General features: G+C 39.4%; 1 protein-coding gene across 4 annotated transcripts in view; it reads right to left on the minus strand.

Moving 5' to 3' along the window:
* Positions 1-12,650, minus strand: part of DGKI (diacylglycerol kinase iota) — a 221,565-nt gene that overhangs the window by 90,875 nt on the left and 118,040 nt on the right. For all 4 annotated transcript variants that reach the window (XM_074871781.1, XM_074871780.1, XM_074871783.1 and 1 more), the window contains exons 13-20: positions 11,886-11,999; positions 11,169-11,306; positions 9,932-10,010; positions 5,829-5,884; positions 4,901-4,963; positions 4,607-4,680; positions 3,058-3,169; positions 385-584 (exon numbers count right to left, since the gene is read on the minus strand). In XM_074871781.1, the coding sequence (XP_074727882.1) occupies positions 385-584; positions 3,058-3,169; positions 4,607-4,680; positions 4,901-4,963; positions 5,829-5,884; positions 9,932-10,010; positions 11,169-11,306; positions 11,886-11,999 (836 nt within the window). The remainder of the gene's footprint in view (positions 1-384; positions 585-3,057; positions 3,170-4,606; positions 4,681-4,900; positions 4,964-5,828; positions 5,885-9,931; positions 10,011-11,168; positions 11,307-11,885; positions 12,000-12,650) is intronic.

The following is a 12,650-nucleotide window of genomic DNA, read 5'->3' on the forward strand; positions in this document are numbered from 1 at the left end:
GAGTTTAAAAAGCAGATCAATAAAGTTGAGAAAATGAATCAAAAGAACTTCAAAGGCAAATGGCATACATATGTAGAACCACCAGAAGCCAAGGGGCACACTGCTGAGCCTGCACAAACCTCTTTAAATAACTGAAAGATACACCTTTCTAAAAGCAAGGCAGAGGGTAACTCAGAAGATAAAAGAATAAAAGAAATTCAGGTAAGTATTTACAATATGGCGGAAAGGGAGTTCAGAAGATGTGAAAATTTTATTTTGGGTCTTTTTTTTTTTTTTTTTTTTTTTAGTAAATGAGCTGCAAGTCCAGTACATGCAAAATCTGTGACTGAATACGCTGCCCCAAATGGGCCTCCTGCCATTAGGACATGCACATATCCAACTCACTCATTCAGCAAAGGCATGGATGTTCTCCTCTTGCTCTTCTGCACCATGTTGGCTTGATTCCTTAAGGAGATTCGAATGAGTGAGGGAGCCAGTCGACACGGTTCGCCATCCACTTGCATGGGAATAGACTTATATGTTAAAAGTGTCACTTCACGGCACTGATGCAACCTTTCTCCATGACCACCCACCTGGAGAGCAGCCTGGGGGAAAAACAAACAAACAAACAAAACCACCACACAACCAAAAAAACCCCAAGAACAAACAAGACAAAGAAAAGACACCTCAGAACAGATAGTTGAAGCAGTTAAATACAAAATGCAGTTTTTCTGACTATCCATTACAGAGTGTTCTATGTGTAAGGCATTCTACAAGTCACAATGAATGTATTTTGCACTCCAAAATTGCAGAGTCGGACTTAAAATTTCACAAGGAAAAGCGGTGGGCAACAAGCATACATCTAACCATAAACATTACATGTCTCATCATTTTGGTACGTCAAGCATACACATAGAAATACGTATACACACACGTGCATGCAAAAATGAATTCAAATAGTGTTCATTCTTAAAGTTTTCAATTTGTTTTGGTTGGTTTGGTTTTACACTAACAAGACTGCTACTAATTATTTGCTCTTTAAAACAACCACCCTAATTGGGTACATCTGCAAGACAGAAAAATTATTTCCCCTTCCTGAACAGAACACCATCCTAAATGTGAATTAGATAAATCTAAAATCCTTAGTATGAAATTTTACACAGCAACTCAGCCTCAAGACTAGACAGGCTGAAAAGAGCAAGCATAAGGACCTTGTTAAAAACTATTAAATACCACATTCAAGACTTCATTTGAAAGAAATTAAACAAGGAAGGCAATGAGCAGATCCGTCAAGTTCTAAGACAACATGTTTGGACAGAAATGTTTTTTTTAATTTGCAGTGTGACTATTAACTCTCATCTATCAGATGCAAAAAAAAAATCCTATATTAATGCACTACTAACAGAAAGCAGACTAAACACGAGTCAAGACCTTAATCTTGCTCTATGCACTTAATATTACGGATCAACTGATATCACGGTCAATAATATTCACAACAACACTTAGAAAATACTTTTATTCCTTGGTCTCACAGACCTTCTTGGGTATGACCAAGCACATCTGGGAGACATATAGAGCAAGTTAGGATTATATTAACACAGGTTACAACATTTCCTCAGCATCACAAGAAATCTAGACTTGTAGACCCTCAGCTCTGAACTAGGCTTCCTTTAAAGAGAAACAGCAGCTCAGAGGGCCCTACTACTTAAATTCAGTCCCAGCTGAAATTGTTGGTAGGTTTGAGATCACTCTAGCTACTGCAAGTGGCAAGTGACACATTAGTGGCAAACCCAAAAAAAGATTCCACCTAAAAATTGCCAGTTGGTACATGCTAAACAGCCTTTTGACAGTGTTTTCAGAAATACAGCCTAAAATCTTCAGGGGCGAAGTAACAAGTGATCATTCCACAAGATCTACTAGGCTAACAAACAGAATTCTGCTTACTTGTAGGTTATTTCCCTAATCCACTAGGATCCATCAAAAAAGAAAAGACCAAAAAAGAATCTGACTAAGGCGACCTTTTACTTTTGCTAACTTTGAAGATTAGATTTGTCTGAATTTGTCTTTGAGGCAAACACCATTATCATGGGTATTCACTGAATGTGATATGCACTGAGGGCAGGCCACACAACAAATAAATGTGTGAGTTTAGTGAGAACAGGCTTATCTATGTTAGCTTTAAGCCAGTCTAAAGGAGACATAGCAGAAACAAAGGCCTAAGAGTATAAACTTAAGCATGACTTAAACCTGCCAGAAAGTCCTGATACGCGCCTTCTGTTGGCCACACTAAGTTTAAGCTGCAGTGCCTCAGGTAGATTAATGCCAGCACAAGGATAACTACCAACTCTGACTGCATGTAATCATCCTCTGAAGAGACTGTTGCTTTGTTTAACCACTGTGATAGGACGCTAGGGTATTCACAGTGAGATTGCTTTTATAGTAACTCAGCTTTAGTTCACTTTAAGGACTGCATTGACAGAAACTGCACTGCTAAATTAAAACTGTTGGTTGAATTTTCTTTCCCTATCAGAACAAGAAGAGAGATAACATTTGTGCCAAAAATATTACTAAATTTTCCACAGCTATTACTAAATCTTCATATTTTTAGTGAGCATATGGAAACTGCATATAGTTTTATATAATATTTCATATCTGTTTCCAGTAGCCAGTTTTACAAAACAATTTGAACTTTTATGCCATAGATTGAAATAATCAAAAGCTAAAAAGAAACAGTAGTAATTATTTAACCACAGAACATTCCCACAGTAAAAACGTGCATGCATGCTGTGTTTACTGTAATAATCTTGCCATTTAATTTGGGAGCACTACACATGGAAATTAGCCATATTTTGCAGAGTGCCTTTTTACTATTAAATAGCACTTCTTTTATTAGAAGACTGTAATTTGTTCCCCTCATTTAAAACTTAATAGCAGAGCATGTTTTGGCCTTAGCTGACTAAAATGTGGAATCATGATGGTTCTTCAGTAATGAGGATAACTTTGCACTCTAACACCGCCCACAGAATACACCAAGTCTGGTAGCACCTCCAGGAAGGGTAACACCTGCAGTATACTCACCAGTGAGGCCATGGTGAACCCAATGACTTCAATGTAGCCATCATCATGGCGCTGAGGCTCAAAGTCTCTGTGATCTCCAGGGTTTCCCCAGGGCATCGTGCCAGCACAATACCTACAGAAAAAGGTTTGGAAAGTAAACTTTGAGAAATCAGTTTGCCCTGATGGGTCCTGACTAGTAGCCTGACTATTAGCCCGTTCTGCTGTCCTCCAGAATCATCCATATATCCATTCCAGGATTCAACACAAGGACAATTAAAAAGTTATACTGTCAAGGACTGGACAAAAGGGAAAAATCTGTCTCATTTCCAGGCTGGTACGCCATCCATGGATGCATCCGTCATAATCTTTAGCAGGTTCCTTTGTGAAAGGAAAATGGGGAAACACCAGAAAACAGGTAACGGAGCAGCACTTTGTTCTCCCCACTTGCTTTGCTTTCTGCAGATGAGCTGTTGAGCCAGAAAGCTGCTTAGTCCCTCTGCTAGGCAGTAGCAACTCCAGCTGAGGCTGCAGTAGCAACTCCAGCCTTGGAGCTCCATTCCTCTCTCCCAGCTGACTCAGAAGTTCTAACAGCATAAGGAATGCAAAACATTTCATAGCTTGAGGCAGCAGGGAGAAATAAGAAGCAGGAAGAGATACAGCTGTGGCATCGATCTTTCCTACAATTAAAGAACGGATGTAAAAGCGTCCTAAAAGTGATAGAAGGGGGAACTTTGGAAAGGTGACACCAAGAAGCAGCTTGCAGTGAGGGCAGTGCAGGACTCAAAAGATCAAGTCCTTGGGACTGCATGTGGAGCAAAGTGGTAGGTTGTCTAAAGCAGTGGTCTCCAAAGTGGGGTGCACACACCACAGGGATTGTGCAAGAAAAATTTAAAATAGTCTTTCTTTCATCTTTATCACATCCTTTCTTAATTTCTATTTTTGTGTATGTTTTATAATGTAATATGTTAGTACAGTAGTACATGTATATAATTTATAAATAAATATACATATATTGGGGTAGTGCTCAAATTTTTTTACTGATAGGGATGCACAATCAAAAAGTTTGGAGACTACTGTTCTAGAGAGCAGGAGATAGACAACTTTTAAGAATACAGCTATATTTCTATTTGGGACACCTTCTAACATGTTAAAAACCAGCACTTCTTTCAATGGTTTGGTCTTCCTTTACTGGAAAAATCTTCATCCTTTCCCCCACCCCACTCCCCATCCCTGCCACCCCACCCCACCCCGACCTCTTTTTTCATGCTCTACTTCTAATTAAGCAAAAGACCAGGCATCTGTGTCTTTACTATCTTATTTGCAGGTTAGGTGCACAAATTTTGACAGCGTGTTTGTTAATCAGTTCTACTACCTAATTGCTAATTACTACCATATTGCTAATTAACAGTATTATAAGCACCTAGCTCTCAAGAAAGCAGCACAGTGGCAATATGCTTCCTGTACATTCACCCAGTCTAGGAAAACTTGCAGGTTTTTTTGGTTTTGTTTTTGTTTTTTTTAATTATTATTACTTTTCTTTCATAACTCCAAGTATCTGTCTCGAGCTTACCTGGGTATGTTTAAAAACACTATACACTGGAACTTCAGCTCCTGGATCTTTGGAGTCAGGTCTGTACCATCACACTACAAAGCCAAAGTGACAGAGCACAGAGAAATTGCTGAATGGAGCCACAGACAAGAGAAGTGTTGCTGCTTTGTAACAACTTTCCCAAGACTTTCCTTGGAATGTGTTGCAAATGTCATGCTCAAAACTGAAAAGTAACAGAGCCATTAAACTCTCACCTCGCCCTCTCTCCATTCCCCCCTCTTCCCACGATACTATGACACAATTTCTTATACTTACCACAACTTTAACATGCTTGGATAAATCTCTTGAACTTCTTTGCAGAAAATCTGTAAAGGCTGCCTGCAACAGAAATAAGTGCAGGAACTGTCATCAGCATTTCCTCTCTTCTCTTTCCTCATTTCTTATCCTACCACAGAGCTAATTACCAAAATGCCATCCTTTTGTCAAACCTATTCTTTCTTGCTCTCAGGAGATAGTTTGGGTTTTTTTTGTTTTTTTTTTTTTTAAATTATGATACTTCTCCTTTTGAGAGGTTAACCAAAGAAGGTCCTTGGGTACTCAACAATTAAATGCAAATTCTTGCTCACATATTTGTTTCCCTGTTTAAGGCACATGGGTACGGTGGGAGTCATCACCGAGAAAGACATTATATGTCACACATTATCAAATTATTGTTTCTCTCAATAACTACTTTTTAGGATAGAGCATTGTCCATGTACCTTCTGAATGCAAAAGTGGGTAATTTTATTTGTATATTCACATCTAAATCACTCAAAATAATTGATCACTGCCCTCCACTCCCCATGACTCTACATCCAAGAGTACTTCTCAAACCTACAAGCCAACACTTGGGGAAATTCTCTAGGAAAGTCAGTATCAGTGTGCTTCCCAAACACTAAAAGAGGCAGAGCAGTTTCTTGAGAAGGTTGTGAACCAGAAGGGGAATCAAGACATGACCAGTACTACGTCCAAAGGAGTAGCATTTCTCTCACCTGCTAAGCTCTGTAAAACAACAGTGCTTCAGGCACTTTCCAAGAGACACATATGTGTGGCATTACCAGAAACAGTACGTGTGCACTTTAAATTGCAACAGGCAAAATGAACTGGCATGAGCTCCTGATGTGAAAAAGTGAGGGGGAAAGTACTTCAGAAAACATTCAAACAACTAAGTTAGCATCATTCTGTAAGATGAATCACAACTCACCCCTGCATAAAACATTTTATTTCTAAATCGGCTGTTGAATTTCTCTGGATTTGCTTCTGTGAAAGGATAAAAAGGAAAAATATGAACACCCTAATAAAAGCAGACTCATTGTACCTTCACATTCCCTGCTAGCAGTATAGTGTTTTTAGCAGACATTACTCTGCAAAAATATTAACATAAATATATTTTTCCTGGGTGAGAGTCCCCCATCCATGCCATTATCTGATATCAGATTTCAAACATTGATACTGAATTCTTCCCCTTTCCTGTAGAGTGAAAAATAGATGGAAACATGAGCAAAGAGGTAAGAAGAATACAATCAGTTAATTTAGCACCTCTCGGACTACTCATTTTATGATCCCTCAGTACCATTTGTGAGACTTCTGTTTCTATCAACGCAGAACAGACCTCTAAGAATTATTAGAAACCCATGAAACACTAACCCATGCTTTGAGGCAGGAGTAAAGCATTAGTAAATTACAAGATGAAACAGACATTTAAATTCTGATGTGTTACAAAGAGGTACTGAGGAATAGACATCTCTATCCAAATATTCCTGCAGCAAAGAAAAAAAGTCGTTACTCTAAAACATATTTAGAGAGCTGTTTCATTTTGATTACACTCCAAGTGATGGAGAATTTTAATAGGCCAGTAGTAATGCACATCTAATAGTTAATTATTCTCACTTAAATGTGGTGTTTTTTTCCTATCTTGAATTTTTCAGACTTCAACTGCCAACTGCTAAATCTTGTTATACTTTTCTGTCAGATTAAAGAGCCCTCAACTATCAGATATCTTCTCCTTGAGTAAATACTTATAGACAGTGATTAAATCGCCTCTTAACCTTTTTTCCGATAAGCTAAATGGAGCTCCTTTAATCTCCCAGTATAAGACATGTTTCCCAGAATACAGGTCATTCTTGTGCCTCCTTGAGAACTGCCTTCCTAGTCTGTGGCATCCCAAGATTTCTGCAGCAGCCCTTCTGACACTGTATTCAGTGGTAGTACCAACCACCTACCCTTGCTCAGTGATTCTCTAGTGAACATCCAACCAGCAAGATAGTCCTTCTGCCTAAAGCATCACACTGGTGTGAACCCTTCCAAATTACTTCTTCTCAAATGACCACTTGAAGCAATGCTTCTAGTTCTCTTTGAAGTCACTACATCTCACTGTACAAGGCTCCATTTTGTAAGAATGAGCTACTTCATGGTTCTTGTTTGACTGCTCAGGTACTGTACCATCCATTTGCTGTGTCGTGGGTGAGCCTGGAAGGCAATCAGGGCCACCTCTTCTTCAAACAATTAATTTAACTGCATAAGTAAATCTCATCTCACTTACTGAGCTGACAGCTCTTTACAGCAAGTCTCAAAACCCATGCTAAGAAGTGGGAGGCTCCTGAAGGCTCAGTGCCTGTGTTGCACATTCTCTGATGTGGCTATCCCCAATAGCTCTAGAGCACTGGCTCTTACATAGCTCTTACACCAAATACTGACCAGAACCAAAGTCCCAGTTTAGAACAGAAAAGGAGCCTTTCTGAGGTAAGGGACTCAGCATTCCTTCAGCATACTGAACTGCTTCTACTTCTGACATAGCAGACAAGCATGGGTAGGGAGAAAGGACTCTTTCTGCAATGTGGAATAGAGCCTAAAGCTGATTAGAGTGCAACTTTGACTATAGAAGTAAATCGCTGACTTCATATTCAAGGCTCACTCCATCCTCACTGTCCTCAAGCCATCAAGGGAGTAGGAAATGGAGTGTCTTAGACACTGTGTGTGTGGGTAGTGGGGGTGTTCTGCAAACGAGGTGAGGGATCAAACAGCATGTTAACAGGGATGAAGAAAATTGCTTCTCCCCTGCTCCACCAAAGCATAAAGATAACAAGGGAGGAAACTGGAAAGAGTCACTACCCAGAACACTTCCTGAAGAAGCAGAGCTAGATACATTAGGCTTGGACCCAATCCTCAAGGCTCAATCTGATTAGACACAAGAAAAGTGTATATGTTGCCATGGAAAAGACCACATTCATGTACAGGTTCCTCTGAGACATCGCAATCATTGCTTATTCTAAATGTAACAGTTGATCAATCTCTATTGCATAAAGTGCCCTGATAGGCTGACAGTTCAAATCAATTTAATTTATTTTGATTTGGCAGGGGGCTGGAGCATGGTGTGTGTTTGTTTTAAAACTATATGTGATTACAATAGCCCCACATAAGCAACTGCATACAGCCACTTATCTTAATGGCCCAAGCGCTACAGTCATGAAAGTGCTTTAAGTTTTGTTAAAAGTATTGCTAAGAGTTTCTCTAAATTGTCATCAGTTGTAAATGAGATCAGAATATGTTTGGCTCTGCTTAATTCATAGAATCATAGAATAGTTTGGGCTAGAAGGGACCTTTAAGGGTCTTCTAGTCGATTCCCCCCACAATGAGCAGGGATATCTTCAACTCTATCAGGTTGCTCAGAGCCCTGGCCTTGAATGTTTCCAGGGATGGGGCATCTGCCACCTCTCTGGTTCCAGTGTTTTACCACCCTCATTATAAAAAAATTTCTTCCTTGTATCTAGTCTAAATCTACCCTCTTTTAGTTTAAAACCATTACCTCTTGTCCCATCACAACAGACCCTACTAAAAAGTCTGTCCCCATCTTTCTTATAAGCTCACTTTAAGGATTGAAAGAGTGCAACAACGTCTCCCCAGAGCCTTCTCTTCTCCAGGCTTAACAACCCCAATTCCACAGGAAAAACAATAAAACCTACACACCAGCAACACCTCCAAGGCTATAATATTTTCTCTCCTAAATTACATAGGACTCACTTTGTATATTTTAACATTTGAGAAGATAAGGAAGACACCAGCAGTAACAGCTTGTAAGAGCAGACACTTATGCTACGAAAAAGCTCTCCTGGACACACATACCCACTCACACACAGCTTGCTCTGCCAAGTATTTTTTCACCCATGTAAATTTTTAAAACACTGGCATCTCTAGAATAACATACATTTTTTATAGGGCTCCATAATTTCATTATTAAATAATGCCTCCATTAAGTGAGAAAGTAGCCATGCATTTCATCTATACAGTATATTCACAGTCACATTAGCAATGCATGGTGATATGCATTCATTAAAAAATGCATACAGCTGTCATCATTTCATTCCTGTGCCCTTTTGTGGCCCCTCATTATTATTCCTAAAGCTTGAAGCAGTCTTAAACATTATAAAATATGCATTAGCTCATTCCATCATGTATCCTGCTCTTTATTTAGCATGGCATTAGAGTGCTATCTTTTCATCTTGAAATGACACTCTGATAGTATGAAAGTGAAGATAAGGGAGGCTGTGATTTGGAAAAAATACCTGCACATGAAGCTGTAACAACCAAAAGCTGAACATAGACAATTGAACAAGGTTTGTTTATACAAGCGCACTTGTCTAAACCATATAAATAGAGTAGTTCACATCAGTCCAGAGCCCACTTGTTAAGGCACATTTGGATCTGTATGGGGTGGTATAACTGCCATCAGCAGGGGACAAACAAGATGTTCCAACAGCTCAAATTCCTGACACTTTTGTGGACATTAAAGCATTTCACTTTCATAAAGACACTTTGGGTCTGTACCAAGTCCCATGATACTATGCTATATTCATCCATAGGTAACAGCTGTTCAGTTTGAGAACACAATTAGCCTCCTGCTACTTCCACAGCCCTGCAGCTTTTCTCCTCCCTCCACCTCCACACTTGCACCTGACTTACATTTGTTTTCCTTTCTGCTCTTACTCTGACACTTCTGCATCAGCATAACCCTTCTTTGTATCTGTACTTGGTATCTCCTTTAGAAGATTAAAATCTTGGAAAAGCTCCCCTTTTAGCCCTTTTCCTCCAGTGAAAGCCATTTTTCCTTATATTTTTTCATTTTTAAATCATGAAGTCCCTTGGAAACTCATGATACAATCACTTCCTTCCTACTTGTACATATCTTGGTTTTTGATGTTCCAGCTTTCCTTCTGAATTATAAGAACAGGATGTTAAATCCAACTCCATTTGTAACCCATAAAATAACTGCCCATTCCCAAGGCTAAGGAAATAAAAAGTTCCTATTACCTCTAGATTCATGGAACTCTAGTGTAACATGTGCATCAAATCCAAGGCTGAAGTAATTATTGAAGACACTGAGAGGAAGCTGTAATTGGATAATAAAGAGACATGTAAAAATAACACAAATGAAACTTTCCATGACACACCAGGAATTAACTACTTTAAACCTGGCATCTCATGAAAACCTATGAAGAAAAAAGTGGAATGTATCAGGGAAATGTATGCAGAAGTTTGCTCTAAAGGTTAGTAATGGCTTGTGGAATATGATCAGATACAAAAGCCTAAGGAACACAAACACATCTACAGCGCTCCATGATCCTATATGTATCTTTGTAAACACAAAAGGATCCTTATGCTACCAGTGAGATTTCCCATAATGCTGCTCCACTTAACATGTCAATACAACGGTTTTCCTAATTGCTGGCATGGCAAACAAAACTCAAGCTGTGTTCTTCCTGCTTCATACATAACCAGGAGCAATGCAAGTCCCAGACATGAAGCCCTAAATCTATTGAGGATGCATGAGGCAGGGAAGAACACATCTGGCCTCCTCATCATTACACACACCCAGCAGGGTTGTGGAGAGAACAGCAGCATCCAATAGATAAGCTGGAAATTATAACTGAGAACAGGAAAATGTTTCACACAATCATTATTTTTTTAAATGATTGTAACACTTTCAACATCTCCAGTCCAAATGACATATTACTATAAATGTGATCCCCTCACATAAATGTTTTCCCACTCTTCAACTATCAAGATACCCTAATGGAGATTATATGGAGACCCACACACAAAGAAATTAAATACAAAAATACACTACACCTTGCTGTAAAGTAGGAAACAGTTGGAATCCATTAGCAAAATCCTAAGGAATAAAATTCTACATCCTGTTTTTAGTTTTGTCTAATTTAGGAATGGATGGTAGTCACAGGGTTGCTTCTCCTGCCACCCCAGGTTAACTAGAGGAAAAAAAAACAATGACTTTTCAGATAAAATGACAGGGATTTTTTCCAGGATTTAGTTCTTGAGATAAATGCTCAATGTCTGGGAGTTACCAGCAACAAATAAATTGCTGGTATGCATTATGTTTCACACAACTCTGGAAGCACTGGCAGATGAAAAGAGCAAAAGGAACAGATGCAAACAGAGAATTGAAAAGTTTTAGAGCTTCCCCACCCATGCAGCTTATGGTATAACCCAAAGCATCCTATAGTGTCTCTGGGAAAAAGAAGGCTCTAACCTTACGTGCCCCATCCTCCAGCTCATCCTGTGGCAAATCAGGGTTGCGCTCAACCTGGAGATTCCAGCGGTCCAGCTGGACAATGGTCCCATCTTCTACATGGCACAGGATCTTGGACACTGGTTCATCTGTGTAACCCTGACAGCAGAGTGCCACCAGAGCATCAGCCACGGATAGTGAAAGCAAAGCAAGTCACTCACCAGTTACCTGGCAGACCTCCCTACTTTTACACAGGCCTAAAATGCCAGATCTAATGTTCCTAAAAACACCTCAAAATATTGCTAAATTTTGATATATCAAACACATGAACAAGCTATTGCTGAGGTACACAAGTCTTGGGCAGACAAAGTAAGGTCATAAGGAGAGGAACTCAAAGTATATTTGCCTTGCTTGGAATAACTCCAGTGGTGTAGTCAATGACAAATATAGAGAAATAAAGTTTAAACTATGCTTAAATTAGAAGTCTGCATATCCTCCTCACTACATGGCCTGAAATACCAGGCAGAAGCATCTATGTACACTTTTATTACAGCTACTACATCATTAGTAATTCAAGATCCCAGACTGGAAATTGAACCAAACTATTGTGCCTAACTGAAGTAGACCTTGGACACAGCCCTGCCTGCTACTTTAGCCAAAATGAGGTTCCACCCTACACAACTAAATCAGAGCGGCAAGCTGAGACCCACATGTAAGAGTACCCCAGTCAGTGCTTACCCCACCCCAGTTGAGGGTACGGGCAAGGTCATTCCCAGTGCCAAGCGGTAGGACAGCCACAGGAGGCGGGGGGCTGAGTTGCAGCTCATCAAGGATGGAGAGGATCCAGCCCACCTATAAAATGGGAAATGCAGAGAACTGTTAGTCAGGAAGATAAAAAGGGATGGAAAAAAAGGAAAAAGATGTATTTTGATCATACGCCTTTTACAGAGTAAAACAAAAGGGAGAAGAATGAGGATATCTGAAATTTAACCCTACAACTGCCCCATCTGAGGTTTCACCTTTTGGAGAACAGGTACAGCAGTTTTCATTAAGTTCCTGTGCAAGCAGAAGCAATGGGATGTAAACACTGGCTGTCTTTAACAGCACACAGAGATACTGAGGAAAGCGAGCACATAAGCTGCCATTCTTTAAGCAGGAAATGAAAACACATAAAATTACACCTGGTATTATAAGGCAGCCTAGATATTGCTCTGAAAAATACTGTATGTAAAAATGAGTGAAGAATAATTTAGACAACTCAAGATAATTTTTTTTTTTTAAATTGCTGTTATGCTAAAGGAAACTAAACCTTTGACAGCTGTTATGAAAGAAGATGTAAGAGACACATTAAAACAACAGGGTATCTCAGAACATGTCCTGGAGTTAGAGGGTCCAAATGAAGTCAAGCAGGGAGTTGCTCACAGGTCTCCCATTCCCCAGACAAGAGACCTTAGTGCTGAATTATTTCACTCAGTGCAAAACATAATTTATATATATGGATAT

This window comes from Strix uralensis, chromosome 5 (assembly GCF_047716275.1).
Source record: "Strix uralensis isolate ZFMK-TIS-50842 chromosome 5, bStrUra1, whole genome shotgun sequence".
In the NCBI taxonomy this organism is placed as follows: Eukaryota; Metazoa; Chordata; class Aves; order Strigiformes; family Strigidae; genus Strix; species Strix uralensis.